We start from the raw sequence: 16,095 nt of genomic DNA on the forward strand, positions 1-16,095 counted from the left end.
AGGGAAACACCAATAAATTTTAAAGGATCAGTATCTTAGAAATGATATTCTGCAGCTGTACTGTAACAAAGTTAGAACTTGATAACAAAAGGATATCTAAAATTCTCATGGTTTGTAGACTAAGGAAATGTTGATAAATGTTTTAAAAGGTCAGTCATAAAGGAAATTAACACATTTAGAAAAGTTGGTTACATACCAAATTTTGTAGACTATATATAGCTAAAGTAGTACTTAGAAATTAATTTTTGTTGCCATTTAAAAAAATTGTGGTGGCTGGGTGTGGTGGCTCACGCCTGTAATCCCAGCACTTTGGGAGGCTGAGATGGATGGATCACCTGAGGTCAGGAGTTAGAGACAAGCCTGGCCAACATGGTGAAACCCTATCTCTACTAAAAAATATAAAAATTAGCCAGGCGTGGTGGTGCACTCTTGTAGTCCCAGCTACTCGGGAGCCTGAGATGGGAGAGTTGCTTGAACCTGGGAGGTGGAAGTTGCAGTGAGCCGAGATTGCACCACTATACTCCAGCCTCTGCGACAGAGCAAGATTCCATCTCAAAAAAAAAAAAAAATTGTGGTAATAAACATATAGTGGCCGCGCATGGTGGCTCATAACTGTAATCCCAGCACTTTGGGAGGCGAAAGCAGGAGGATTGCTTGAGACCAGGAGTTTGAGATCAGCCTGGGAAACATGGTGAGAACTTGTCTCTACAAAAAAAAAAAAAAAAAAAAAAAAAAAAAAAATAGCTGGGCGTAATGGCAGATGCCTGTAGTTTCAGCTACTTGAAAGGCTGAGGCAGGAGGATCTCTTGAGCCCAGGAGGTCGAAGCTGCAGTAAACTGTGTTCGTGCTACTGCATTCCAGCCTGGGTGACAGAGTGAGACTCTGTCTCAGAATAATAATAATAATAAAGCCACATTGCTTCTTTTTCCAGGGCATTGAATTTTAATAACAACTTTAAAAGTTTTTTTTAACCTGTATTCTATTAGGTATACATGTGACATTTCATAAATAATAAGTTTTGCCTAATTTAATAAAAGCATATCTGAATACACACCGTGAACAAGTAACAGTTGGTGAGAGAATATAAATATTTAAGAAATTTCAGACCCAGTGCAGTGGATCTTGCTTGTAATTCCAGCACTTTGGGAGATCAAGACAAGAGGATTGGTTGAGTTCACCATGTTGCCCCGCCTTTTGTAGACTCTGTCTCTGCAAATTTGAAAATAATTAGTGGGGTGTGGTGGTGCACACCTCTCATCCCAGCTACTTGGGAGGCTGAAACAGAAGGACTGCTTGAGCCCAGGAGGTCAAGGCTGCAGTGAGCCGTGTTCATGCCACTGCACTCTACCCTGGGCAGCAGAGAGAGACCCTGTCTCACTAAGAAAGAAAGAAAAAGAAATTTTAGGTAAATTATGGCTTCTCTGAATTTCACTACTGTCTTCTTCAACTATTCTGGAAAGATACATATCTTCCATGAGATTATATTTGAAGCATCTTGGAATAGTTTTTTTTTTTATAAAAAATTATTTAAGACAGCATTTTTTTTTCTTGGAAAATATTCTCATTTGTTAAAAAAATTGCTGTCCATGGCCAGGTGTGGTGGCTCACTCCTGTAATCCAGCACTCTGGGAGGCCAAAGCAGGTGGATCACTTGAGGTCAGGAATTTGAGACCAGCCAGGACAACATGGCAAAAGCCTGTCTCTATTAAAAAAAAAAGGAAGAAATAGCTGTCCAAAAAAAGAGATAGGGGTTGACCATAATAATATGAACTAAACAAAAATCAACTAAATAATGTATTCTAACAACTAGAATTATTCTATTTTTAAAAATCTTCATTTTGATAGGAAATGTTTTATTACTAGAAAAGTCATCTTTTTCATGTAAGATTTCCACTAGATTTAGTATTTTATGTGGCTGGCTTTGAATCTAAAAATGTAAAATATTTTCCCAGTAGATAGGATTAATAAGAGGTAACTCTTATCTTTCTGCAGAATAACTGTAACTGCTCTGAAAATGAGTAAATCTTAGATAAGAGAGGAGGTTTGTAAGTTATTTCCACCTCTTCTCATTCCTTCAACATTTATATGTTCCCTTTTTTTCTCCTTTCTGTGCTCATGGGTTATTTACCAATTAAGAGATTAAAGTCAGAACCTCTTTTATAATAAAAAAAAATTGAGTACTTACTTTAAATATTGATAGTGGGGGACATGGTTTCATTTAGTTATTAAGTAAAGAAAATGGAACACTTGGAAGTGACCATGAGCTCCTTTGAAGATTGTCACCTGGGGATGTGTGAATGAAGTGTTGGGTGAATGAGCCCCAGACTTCATAGATGATGGAGATAGCTCTTCTTTTTTTTTTTTTTTTTTTTTTTTTGAGACTGAGTCTTGTTCTGTCACTCAGGTTGTAGTGCAGTGGCACGATCTTGGCTCACTGCAACCTCCGCCTCCTGGGTTCAAGCAATTCTCCTGCCTTAGCCTTTGGGTAGCTGGGATTACAGGCATGTGCCACCCTTCCTGGCTAATTCTTGTATTTTTTTAATCGAGACAGGGTTTCGCCATGTTGGCCAGGCTGGTCTTGAACTCCTGAACTCAAGTGATCTGCTTGCCTTAGCATGAGCCACTAGGCCCAGCAGACAGCTCATTCTTAATCAGTGTAATCTAGTGTTATGTGAAGGAATACATCTCTCATTGCTTAGAGTGCAACCAGATGCAAGCCATTACATACTAATTTGCGTAATAATTGTATATCAAAATACTCAGATTGGAATTGTGGCTCTAGCAATTTAAGTAGCAAAACTGTTGTAATCTAGGCCTGAGAAAATAAGGGCCTGAGTTAAGAAGATTATAGTAGGAATGACTGAAAGGAACAGATGATAAATACCGAGAAAGACTAAATTCCATGAGCAGAGCCCGTAGAACAGTGGTTCTTAAACTTGAGCATGCATCAGAATTGTGGAGGGTTGGTTAAACAGATTGCTAGGCCTCACCCCTAGAGTTTCTGTTTGAGTAGGTTTGGAGTGGGTCTTGAGGATTTACTTTTATAGCAAGTTCTCAGGTGATGCTGATGCTACTGGTCCAGGGACCACAGTTTGAAAATCACTGCTGTAAAGGTAGGTAGACTCTTTCCTCTCCCCACATTCTCTGTGTGTAATAGGCAGTCAGAGCCAGCAGATGTGAAATGAGCTAAGTGTTCTAATTAAGTGTTTTTGTGCTTTTTTTTTTTTTTTCAGGCCAAGTGATAATAGTAAGGATAATTCAACATGTAACATTGAAGTCGTGAAACCAATGGATATTGAAGAAAGCATTTGGTCCCCTAGGTTTGGATTGAAAGGCAAAATAGATGTTACAGTTGGTGTGAAAATACATCGAGGGTATAAAACAAAATACAAGATAATGCCGCTGGAACTTAAAACTGGCAAAGAATCAAATTCTATTGAACACCGTAGTCAGGTATAAATGTTAATAAGAAAATTGTCTGTTTTGTACTTTTTTTTTTTTTTTTTGAGACAGAGTCTTGTTCTGTCGCCCAGGCTGGAGAGCAGTGGCGTGGTCTTGGCTTACTGAAAGCTCCGCCTCCCGGGTTCACGCCAGGCTGGAGTGCAATGGTGTGATCTCAGCTCATTGTAACCTCTCCCTCCCGGGTTCAAGCGATTCTCCTGCCTCAGCCTCCTGAGTAGCTGGGATTACAGGCCCTCACCATCATGCCCAGCTAATTTTTTGTATTTTTAGTAGAGACAGGTTTCACTATGTTGGCCAGGCTGGTCTGACCTCGTGATCTGCTTTCCTCAGCCTCCCAAAGTGCTGGGATTACAGGCATGAGCCACTGAGCCTGGCCTTATGCCTGACTAATTTTTGTATTTTTTGTAGAAATTGAGTTTTGCCATGTTGCCCAGCCTGGTCTCGAACTCGCGACCTCACCTGATACTCCCACCTTGGCCTCCCAAAGTGCTGGAATTACAGGTGTGAGCCACTTGCACCCAGCCTTTTGCTATTAATTGTGTACGAAATATTGAAGGTTTTCACAAGAGCTTTACATTTGGGGATGAAAAGTAGGGTGACTTTGTTTCACCTATTATTAGGTTTTCTGTAGATGTTGGAAGTGGAAGAAAAAATGTTTCCCCTTTTTAAAGACTTGAACTTCTTACTTTGATAATACAGAAATAACTGAAATTACAAACTTAAATACTTGGCTAAATTATAACCCTCTGGAGGAAGGAAAATTATGCCAGTAGAAGAAAGGCTTGTTTTTGAAGTCAAAGGTCAGAAGGAATGTGTTTTGTGTATATGAGACTGAAAATTATTGATTTTTAAAATCACAAGTTTCAATGAAATCACTTTATGATGCTAAACAGGAGATAAATATAAAAGCATTTCAGGCCAGCACAGTGGCTCACGCCTGTCATCCCAGCACTTTGGGAGGCCAAGGTGGGTGGATCACTTGAGGTCGGGAGTTTGGGACCAGCCTGGCCAACAACTACACACACGCACGCACGCACGCACACACGCACGCGCGCGCACACACACACAAACACACGGTGTGGTGGCACATGCCTGTAGTCCCAGCTACTCGGGAGGCTGAGAATTGCTCAAACCAGGGAGGCAGAGGTTGTAGTGAGCTGAGATCGCGCCACTGCACCCCAGCTGGGGTAACAGAGCCAGACTCCATCTCAAAAATAAATAAATAAATAAAAGCATTTCAATATCTTAAGTGATCTAGATTCCAAGATCTTTTTCCATTGAGATTGTTGCTCTAATTCACCGTTGCTTCAAGGCAAAGAATATTACTGTATTTAATTTTGTTCAATCGGAGATTTTATTTTTGCAAGAAGTGCAAGAAAATTTTAAGAATAAAGTAGTAATTCTTGTATTGAAAAAAATGAGGAAATTTGCTAGAACAAGGCTTAAAAAAAGTTGGAATTTATATTGCATATTATGCACGAGACAAGACATTGAAAAATTAATTATGGTAGTTTATTATTATGTTGGGTATGAGGAAAAAAATGTTTCCCTACTTAAAAGATTTGGCTTTTTAATTTTGATAATAAAAGGTTTAAGAAAGTTTTTTTTAGATGGGGTCTTGCTATATTGACTTACAGCTAAAGCTGTTACATGAGCTAAAAGGACTATTTTTAACTTGTCTTAGATGGTTTCTCTGAAGAATTTCAGGAAACCTAAGGTGGTTAATGACATTTCATGCTCTGGAGAAACAAACTGTAGAGTTAGTATTATTTGTCACAGTAGCTATCATGTAAATGATAATCATTTTTGTTTTGGTTCATTTATTTTAAATGGAGAAAATAGTCTCTACAGACTGTTAACTTCAAAATGTAAATCATAGTTTGATTAATTTCCTTCTTCAATTTATTGGATATCTAAATATTTGCTTTCTAAGAAAATTCTGTATAGAATTCTTGGTTATCTAAGTAAAACTGAGAAGCATGAACTATGTTTGTTTTGTGTAAATTAAATTTTTTTTTTTTTTTTTTGAGACAGAGTCTCACTGTCACCCAGGCTAGAGTGCAGTGGCACGATCTCGGCTCACTGCAAGCTCTGCCTCCTGGGTTCATGCCATTCTCCTGCCTCAGCCTCCCGAGTAGCTGGGACTACAGGCGCCCACCACCACGCCTGGCTAATTTTTTTGTATTTTTAGTAGAGATGGGGTTTCACCTTATTAGCCAGGATGGTCTCCATCTCCTGACCTCATGATCCGCCCGCCTCGGCCTCCCAAAGTGCTGGGATTACAGGCGTGAGCCACTGCGCCCGGCCTTTTTTTTTTTTTTTAATTTTAAGACAGTCTCCCTCTGTTACCTGGGCTGGAATGTAGTGGCATGGTCTTGGCTCACTGCAGCCTTTACTTCCCAGGGTCAATCAATCCTCCCATCTCAGCCTCCTGAGTAGCTGGGACTATGGATGCACATCACCATGCCTGGCTAATTTTTTTTTTTTTTTGAGGTGAAGTCTCCTTCTGTCCCCCAGGCTGGAGTCCAGTGGCACGATTTCGACTCAGTGCAACCTCCACCTCCCGGGTTCAAGCAGTTCTCCTGCCTTAGCCTCTCAAGTAGCTGGATTACAAGCATGTGCCATCACACCCGGCTAATTTTTGTATTTTTAGTAGAGACAGGGTTTCACTATGTTGGCCAGGCTGGTCTCGAACTCCTGACCTCAAGTAATCTGCCCACTTTGGCCTTCCAAAGTGCTGGGAGTATAGTCATGAGCCACCATGCCCAGCCGTGCCCGGGTAATTTTTAAATTTTTTTACATACATCTCTTTTTGTAGAAATGGGGATCTCACTATGTTTTTGTTTTTATGCTTTTAAATTTTTGTGGGTACTTAGTAGGTGTATACGTTCATGGATTACATGAGATATTTTAACATAGGCATGCGATACGTAATAATCATAACATAGTAAATGCGGTATCCATCCCCTCAAACATTTATTATTTGTGTTACAAATAACCCAGTTATACTCCTTTAGTGATTTTAAAATGCACAGTTAAATTATTTTTGACTATAGTCACTTTGTTGTGCTAGCAAATACTGTCTTATTCATTACTCTTTTTTTTTTTTCTTGATACCCATTAACCATCCCCACTTCTCCCCCCCACCACCCTCACTATTGTTCCCAGCCTCTGGTAACCAACCTTCTACTATCTGTCTCCATGAATTCAATTGTTTTAATTTTTTGCTCCCACAAGTAAGTGAGAACATACAAAGTTTTCTGTGTCTGGCTTTTTTTGCTTAACATAATGACTATCACTTGGTCTCACTATATTGCCCAGGCTGGTCTCAAACTCCTGGGCTCAAGCGATCTGCCTGCCTTGGCCTCCCAAAGTGTTGGGATTGCAGGCCTGAGCCACCATGCCTGGCCTAGATTAAATGTTTGACATCAAATTTGTTGTGTTATGTTTACCAATTTGGCTCATGTTACTTATTAAATACAAATAACTTTATTGATCTTTTGAGTTTAAAATTATGTGTTGGTTGCAAGACAATGTAGGGAAATACAAGAAGTTATAGTTTTGTTTGAGCAAATGTCAATGTTTGCACAGGTTGTTCTGTACACTCTACTAAGCCAAGAGAGAAGAGCTGATCCAGAGGCTGGCTTGCTTCTCTACCTCAAGACTGGTCAGATGTACACTGTGCCTGCCAACCATCTAGATAAAAGAGGTTGAGCCGTTTTTTTTTAGTTTTACTTCTTTGCCCACCCCCACTTCAGCTTCTGGTGATACATATTTATACCTGACAATCTACTCACAGCACTTATTAGGTTATAATTTGTAGCTGTGGGGTTTTTTTGTTGTTGTTTTGTATGTGTGTGTTTTTGTTTTCGTTTTTTCAGATAGAGTCTCACTCTGTTGCCCAGGCTGGAGTGAAGTGGCACAATCTTGGTTCATTGCAACCTCCACCTTCTGGGTTGAATCGATTCTCCTGCCTCAGTCTCCTGAGTAGCTAGGATTACAGGCATGTGCCACCATGCCTGGCTAGTTTTACTTTTAGTAGAGATGGGGTTTCGCCATGTTGGCCAGGCTGGTCTTGAACTCTGGGCCTCAAGTGATCTGCCCGCCTTGGTCTCTGAAAATGCTGGGATTACAGGCATGAGCCACTGTACCTGGCCAATTGTGGTTTTTTTTAAAAGAATTTTAATAATATACTCTATAGTTGAAAACATTATTAATCTTTTAAAATTTTATTATGCAAAACTTTATTTCATACTTTCTATTTTATATTAAAGATATTCTAGATAGCTGTATTTATCCTCAGTATTCAGCTAATAACAACTTCACAATGCTTACTAGTTATGAAATATATAGTTTAAAGAATTTATCAAGTGAACAGAAACTTAAAGGAAATGTACCAAAATGTTGTTATTCTAGTATAGTGGGAAATATGAATACCAAAATGTTGTTATTCTAGTATAGTGGGAAATATGAATACTGTTTTCTCCTTTTTAAAATGTTTTTATTTTTATTTTATTTATTTATTTATTTATTTATTTTTTTGAGACCGAGTTTCGCTCTTGTTACCCAGGCTGGAGTGCAATGATGCGATCTCAGCTCCCTGCAATCTCTGCCTCCCAGGTTCAGGTGATTCTTCTGCCTCAGCCTCCTGATTAGCTGTAATACAGTCATGCGCCACCAATCCCAGCTAATTATGTATTTTTAGTAGAGACGGGCTTTCACCGTGTTGGTTAGGCTAGTCTTGAACCCCTGACCTCAGGTGATCCGCCCACCTCGGCCTCCCCAAGTGTTGGGATTACAGGCGTAAGCCATTGTGCCCAGCCCTAAAATGTTTTTAAATCTGAAAGTTTTACATATGTAGTGAAAAAGACATGATAAACTTTAACTCTTAAAAAGACATTCATCTTTTTTTTCATAGAATTATTAAAGCTAAGAAACCAGATGGCATTCTCATTGTTTCACCGTATTAGCAAATCTGCTACTAGACAGAAGACACAGCTTGCTTCTTTGCCACAAATAATTGAGGAAGAGAAAACTTGTAAATATTGTTCACAAATTGGCAATTGTGCTCTTTATAGCAGGTAAATATTGTCTACCAAAGGCATTATTTCTAGTTGAGTATGAACTCAACTAAATACGTTTAACATTGGTGGCCAGACCAGCATTGATAACATCATTTTAGTTATTTTTCCTTTATATTTTCCTTCGTATTATTTCTAAAATTAAGATAATAGAAAAAAAAACACAGTACTTTCTTTCTTTCTTTCTTTTTTTTTTTTGAGACGGACTTTTTGCTCTTGTGGCCCGGGCTGGAGTGCAGTGGTGCAATCTCGGCTCACCACAACCTCTGCCTCTTGGGTTCAAGCGATTCTCCTGCCTCAGCCTCCCAAGTAGCTGGGATTACAGCCATGTGCTACCATTCCCGGCTAATTTTGTATTTTTAGTAGAGAAGAGGTTTCACCGTGTTGGTCAGGCTGGTCTCCAACTCCCGAACTCAGGTGATCTGACCATCTCAGTCTCCCGAAGTGCTGGGATTACAGGCGTGAGCCACCGCGCCCAGCTAATTTTTTGTATTTTTATTTATTTATTTGTATTTTATTTATTTATTTTTTTGAGACAGTCTCACTCTGTCACTAGGGCTGGAGTGCGGTGGCATGATCTCGGTTCACTGCAACCTCCGCCTCCCTAGTTCAAGTGATTCTCCTGCCTCAGCTTCCCGAATAGCTGGGATTACAGGCGCTCGCCACCGCACCCAGCTAATTTTTATATTTTTAGTAGAGACAGGGTTTCACCATGTTGGCCAGGATGGTCTCGATCTCTTCACCTCGTGATCCACCCACCTCTGCCTCCCAAAGTGCTGGGATTACAGGCATGAGCCACTGCGCCCAGCAATTTTTTGTGTTTTTAATACAGATAGGGTTTCACCATGTTGGCCAGGCTGGTCTTGAACTCCTGACCTCAAGTGATCTGCCTGTCTTGGCCTCCCAAAGTGCTGGGATTATAGGCTTGAGCCACTGCACTATGCTGAAATACTTTTTTTCTTTTTTTTTGAGACAGAGTCTTGCTCTGTTGCCTGGGCTGGAGTGCAGTGGTGCAATCTTGGCTCACTGCAACCTCCACCTCCTGGGTTCAAGCAATTCTCCTGCCTCAGCCTCTCGAGTCGCTGGGACTACAGGCATCCGCCACCACACCTGGCTAAGTTTTTGTATTTTAGTAGAGACGGGGTTTCACCGTGTGTTGCCCAGGCTGGTCTCGAACTCCTGAGCTCAGTCAATCCGCCCGCCTTGGCCTCCCAAAATGCTAGAATTATAGGCGTGAGCCTCTGCACTTGGCCTCACATAAATACTCTTTAAGGTATTTTTTCAAGGGATCTCTTAATGGTAGAGGACTGTGAACCGTAGGAAGTCTGGGCATATTTCTTTGAAATCTTACGTTTATCGTCAGTGTTTTGTATGCTGTCCTATAGCATGTTTGTTTCTATAGAAAATATTTTAATCTGGTATTAAGCAAAATCCAAATGATTCTCCGTGTTTTTATGTGTACTTACGTCACTGAGCTGGGTGTACAAATACTGTGATTTTTGAGAAATGAAGTTGTATTAAAAGCCAAAACTTGTTGCATATGGGAATGAAGATTAGGGTTTACCCAACCTGAGTTGTTTGGGGGATAGTCGCTGAAGGCAAAATAATGCAGTATTGAGTTTCTCACACATTTGGTTTTATAAAAAGCCATATGGCTTATGTTTAAATGACTTTTAAGGAACATTAGGGGCTGTGGTTATGAGTTATGATGATGATCATATATGTGTTCTTATTTTGGAATTATCTCACTTCGTACCCAGCCAGGGAAATGGTTTATAAGCATCTCTAACTTGGAACTTTATATTTAGAGCAGTTGAACAACAGATGGATGGTAGTTCAGTCCCAATTGTGATGCTGCCCAAAATAGAAGAAGAAACCCAGCATCTGAAGCAAACACACTTAGAATATTTCAGCCTTTGGTGTCTAATGTTAACCTTGGAGTCACAATCGAAGGATAATAAAAAGAATCACCAAAATATCTGGCTAATGGCTGCTTCGGAAATGTAAGTGGTCCATTTAGTACAGTAAGATTTCAGTAGTTTGGATTAGTGAGTGAGGTGGCATTTGGAATTTATGACAAATGCAGGTTATGAAGCATGTTATAGATAACGTGATTTCATTTATTCATGACAACTGCAGATGGCTCTCAGTTGTTTCTAAGAAGAGCACCATTCCTGTGTATCCTATGTGCTGCAATCATTGCTAGTTAGTAATATAGTTTCAGTAGACTAAATATACCTCAAGAAATCTTGTTTTAAAAATTACTTTTCTTTGGGAGGCCGAGGTGGGTGGATCACCTGAGGTCAAGAGTTTGAGACCAGCCTGGCCAACATGGCAAAACCCCGTCTTTACTAAAAATACAAAAATTAGCCAGGCGTGGTGGCGGGTGCCTGTAATCCCAGCTACTTGGGAGACTGAGGCAGGAGAATCGCTTGAAACTGGGAGGCGGAGGCTGCAGTCAACCAAGATCCTGCCATTGCACTCCAGCCTGGGCAACAAGAGCAAAACTGTCGCAAAAAAACAAAAACAAAAAATTAGCCGGGCGTGGTGGCAGGTGCCTTTAATCCCAGCTACTCAGGAGACTGAGGCAGGAGAATTGCTGGAACCCGGGAGGTGGAGGTTACAGTAAGCCAACATCGCACCACTGCACTTCAACCTGGGTGACAGAGTGAGACTCTGTCTCAAAAAAAAAAAAAAAATTACTTTTGTCAGGGCGTCGTGTCATGCCTGTAATCCCAGCACTTTGGGATGCTGAAGCAGGTGGATCACTTGAGCTCACCAGTTTGAGACCCGCCTGGGCAACATGGCAAAACCCTGTCTCTACAAAAAATACAAAAATTACCTAGGTGTGGTCGTGCATGCCTGTAGTCCCAGGATGAGGTGGGAGGATGGCTTGAGCCAGAGGTGAAGGTTGCAGTGAGCTGAGATCGCACCACTGCACTCCAGCCTGGGCGATAGAGCCAGACCTTGACTCAAAAAAAAAAAAATTATTTTAAATCCTGTTAAAAGTTTTCAGTATATACTTTTTCATCGGTGATAACATTACAAACTTGAGTATATCTTAAAGTGAATTGTTATATATTGTATATATTGGTATAATGCAAATTAATGTGGTATTTACTTGATTTTTTAAATACTCGCTTTTTTTTTTTTTTTGAGATGGAATCTCTCTCTGTCACCCATGCTGGAGTGCAGTGGCATGATGTCAGCTCACTGCAACCTCTGCTGTCTGGATTCAAGCTATTCTCCTGCCTCAGCCTTCAAGTAGCTGGGATTACAGGCGCCTGCCACTGCACCCAGCTAATTTTTGTAGTTTTAGTAGAGAAAGGGTTTCACCATCTCGGCCAGGCTGGTCTTGAACTCCTGACTTAGTGATCCACTCACCTCAGCCTCCCAAAGTGATGGGATTACAGGCGTGAGCCACCTTGCCTGGTCTAAATACTCCTATTTTAAATGTTTATATTTTCAGTAACTTTTGATACAGATGCAAATTTTCTAAAGGTCCATTTCATAGTCCTTGTGGGATTCATTTAAAAAAATAATAGTAATATGTCCCTGTAAAGTTAGAATTTTTCTTTTTTTTTAAGAGACAGGGTCACACTCTGCTGCCCTGACTGGAGTATAGTGGTGCAATCATGGCTCACTGTAGCCTCGAACTTCTGGGATAAAGTTCACAGTCCTCCTGCCTCAACCTCCTGAGTAGCTAGGACCATAGGTGTGCGCCACCAAACTTGGCTAACTTTTTTTTTTTTTAGAGATGGGGTCTTGCTATATGGCCCAGGCTGGTCTTGAACTCCTGGCCTCAAGTGATCCTCCCATCTTGACCACCCAAAGTGCTGGTATTACAGCTGCGAGCCACTGTGCCATGGCTAATTTTTTTGTTTTATTTTATTTTACGTGATTATAGAAACAGGGTCTTGCTGTGTTGCCCAGCATAGTCTTAAATTCCTGAGCTCAAGTGATCCTCCCACTTTGGCCTCCCAAAGTGTTGAGATTATAGGTATAAGCCACTATGCCTGGCCTAGAATTTATCTTTGCGTAGTATTTTTCTTTATGTAAAATTTCATTGCTTTAGCTTCATTTTTTCTTTGCAGAAGGAGTATTAATGATATGACTTTAGAAATAATTGGATTATTATTTCCCTAATATTAGACTTTAACACAAGGAAACACTGCAGTGGAGAAAGTTTATGTAATTGTGGATAGACTGCGTATGTGTAGTGAGTATACTATACATATGTAAAATTTATGTAAAATTTAATTGCTTTCATTTTTTTAATCTCAGGCCTTTTGTAGTATGTGAAACTTTTATTTTTTAGACAAAGTCTTGCTCTGGGCTGGGCAAGGTGGCTCACGCCTGTAATCCCAGCACTTTGGGAGGCCAAGGGGGGTGGATCACGAGGTCAGGATATTGAGACCATGCTGGCTAACACAATGAAACCGCATCTCTACTAAAAATACAAAATATTAGCCGGGCATGGTGGCGGGTGCCTGTAGCCCCAGCTACTCCCAAGGCTGAGGCAGGAGAATTCCATGAACCCGGGAGGCAGAGCTTACAGTGAGCCAAGATTGTGCCACTGTACTCCAGCCTAGTCAACAGAGAGACTCCGTCTCAAAAAAAAAAAATAAAAATAAAAAATAAAAAAGTCTTACTCTGTTACCCAGTCTGGAGTGTCTTGACCCACTGCAACCTCTGCCTCCTGGGTTCCAGTAATTCTCATGCCTCAGCCTCCCAAGAAGCTGGGTTTACAGGCACGTGCCACCACACCCAGCTAATTTTTGTATTTTCAGTAGAGACGGGGTTTTGCCATGTTGGCCAGGCTAGTCTGGAACTCCTGGCCTCAAGCAGTCCACCCACCTCAGCCTCCCAAAATGCTGGGATTATAGGTGTGAGCCACTGCACCCAGCCAAAATTTTTTTTTTTTTTTGAGATGGAATCTTGCTCAGTCGCCCAGGCTGGAGTGCAGTGGCACGATCTCAGCTCATGCAACCTCTGCCTCCCGGGTTCAAGTGATTCTCCTGCCTCAGCCTCCCGAGTAGCTGGGACTACAGGTGCGTACCACCATGCTCAGCTGATTTTTTTTTTTTTTTTTGAGACGGAATTTCGCTCTTGTTGCTCAGGCTGGAGTGCAATGGCACAATCTTGGCTCACTGAAACCTCCTCTTCCTGAATTCAAGCGATTCTCCTGCCTCAGCCTCCCGAGTAAACTGGGATTACAGGCATGGGCCACCACGCCAGGCTAATTTTGTACTTTTAGTAGAGACGGGGTTTCTCCATGTTGGTCAGGCTGGTCTTGAACTCCCAACCTCAGATGATCCACACGCCTCGGCCTCCCAAAGTGCTGGGATTACAGGTGTGAGCCACAGCACCTGGCTATTTTTTTGTATTTTTAGTAGAAATGGGGTTTCACCGTGTTAGCCAGGATGGTCTTGATCTCCTGACCTCGTGGTGATCCAGCTGCCTTGGCCTCCCAGAGTGCTGGGATTACAAGCGTTAGCCCCTGCACCCGGCCTCAAAAATTTTTTTTTCTTTTTTTGAGATGGAGTTTTGCTCATGTTCCCCAGGCTGGAGAGTAATGTTGCAATCTTGGCTCACCACAACCTCTGCCTCCGAGGTTCAAGCGATTCTCCTGCCTCAGCCTCCCGAGTAGCTGGGATTACAGGCATGCACCACCACACCCGGCTAATTTTGTATTTTTAGTAGGGATGGGGTTTCTCCATGTTGGTCAGGCTGGTCTTGAACTCTCAACCTCACATGATCCGCCCACCTCAGCCTCCCAAAGTGCTGAGATTACAGGTGTGAGCCACTACACTTGGCCTCAAATGTTTTTTTATGTAAAACGTAACTTGTTTTAGTTTCATTTTTTTCATTCCAGAATGAATTTATTTTTTTTTTTTTGGACAGATTCTTGCTCTGTTGCCCAGGCTGGAGTGCAATGGCATGATCTCAGCTCACTGCAACCTCCACCTCCCGGGTTCAAGTGATTCTCCTGCCTCAGCCTCCTGAATATTTGGGATTACAGGTGCTTGCCACCATGCCTGGCTAATTTTGTATTTTTAGTAGAGATGGGGTTTCTCCATTTTGGTCAGGCTGGTCTTGAACTCCTGACCTCAGGTCATCTGCCCACCTCAGCCTCCCAAATTGCTGGGATTACAGGCATGAGCCACGGCGCCCGGCCCAGAATGAATATTAATAACATGACTTCAGAAATAATTGGATCATTTTCTTCCCTAACATTAGACTTTAACACAAGATAACATTGCTGTGGAGAAAGTTTATTTAATTGTAGTTAGACTGCATATATGTAGCGAATCTGTCATACATATGTAAATACTAATAAGCTTCTGAGATTGCATGTTATTTGGTAGTGCTGCCAGAGAGATTTTAAATGGTTTTTTTTTTTGTTTTTTTTTTTGAGACGGAGTTTCACTCTTGTTGCCCAGGCTGGAGTGCAATGGCGTGATTTTGGCTCACTGCAACCTCCGCCTCCCAGGTTCAAGCGATTCTCCTGCCTCTGCCTCCCGAGTAGCTGGGATGACAGGCATGTGCCACCATGCCCGGCTAATTTTGTATTTTTAGTAGAGACAGGGTTTCTCCATGTTGGTCAGACTGGTCTCGAACTCCTGACCTCAGATGATCTGCCTGCCTCAGCTTCCGAAAATGCTAGGGTTACAGGTGTGAGCCACCGTGCCTGGCTATAATTTTTTTTATATTGCATTTGGGAGCAGGTTATTATGGTTCGTTTTCTTTAATGGTGTTATATGTATCAGCCCAAGAAGTGGGGGTATCTACCCTTCAGGGATCAAAGTGCCAATAAAACACCATTTTTGGAGATCCCAGCCTGTGGGTGCAACAAGGGTGGGGCGATCCCTAGCACTTTCTTACAAGACTGTTGTTGAGCAATTCATTTAAAACTAGTAGAGGGCCGAGCATGGTGCCTCAGGCCTGTAATCCCAGCACTTTGGGAGGCTGAGGCCAGTGGGTCACTTTAGTCCAGCGGTTCGAATCCAGCCTGGCCAACATGGTGAAACCCTGTCTCTACTAAAAATATAAAAAATTAGCTTGGCGTGGTGGTGTCTGCCTGTAATCCTAGCTACTCAGGAGACTGAGGCATGAGAATCACTTGAACGGGGTGGGGGTCGGAGGGTGTCTCAAAAAACCCCAGAAACTAATAGAATGTTTACTCAACATTTCTAACATTTTACAGTAGATTGTGGAAAATGTAAAAATGACAGGCTCAATATTAGTCTGTTTTGTTTTGTTTTTGTTTTTGTTTTGAGAGGTAGTTTTGCTCTTGTTGCCCAGGTTGTTGAGCAATGATGAGATCTTGGCTCACTGCAACTTTCACCTCCCGGGTTCAAGTGATTCTCCTGCCTCAGCCTCCTGAGTAGCTGGGATTACGGGCGAGCACCACCACACCTGGCTAATTTTTTGTTTTTTTTTGTTTTTTGTTGTTGTTGTTTTTTTTTTTTTTTTAGTAGAGATGGGGTTTCACCATGTTGGCCAGGCTGGTCTTGAACTTCTGACCTCAGGTAATCCACTCGCCTCGGCC

General features: G+C 41.6%; 1 protein-coding gene across 3 annotated transcripts in view; it reads left to right on the forward strand.

Annotated features, from left to right (window-relative positions):
• Window positions 1-16,095, forward strand: part of DNA2 (DNA replication helicase/nuclease 2) — a 59,274-nt gene that overhangs the window by 19,848 nt on the left and 23,331 nt on the right. For all 3 annotated transcript variants that reach the window (XM_031015474.3, XM_055353640.2, XM_055353639.2), the window contains exons 6-9: window positions 3,234-3,453; window positions 7,054-7,171; window positions 8,381-8,543; window positions 10,352-10,546. In XM_031015474.3, the coding sequence (XP_030871334.1) occupies window positions 3,234-3,453; window positions 7,054-7,171; window positions 8,381-8,543; window positions 10,352-10,546 (696 nt within the window). The remainder of the gene's footprint in view (window positions 1-3,233; window positions 3,454-7,053; window positions 7,172-8,380; window positions 8,544-10,351; window positions 10,547-16,095) is intronic.

Source organism: Gorilla gorilla, chromosome 8 (assembly GCF_029281585.2).
Source record: "Gorilla gorilla gorilla isolate KB3781 chromosome 8, NHGRI_mGorGor1-v2.1_pri, whole genome shotgun sequence".
Lineage (NCBI taxonomy): Eukaryota > Metazoa > Chordata > Mammalia > Primates > Hominidae > Gorilla > Gorilla gorilla.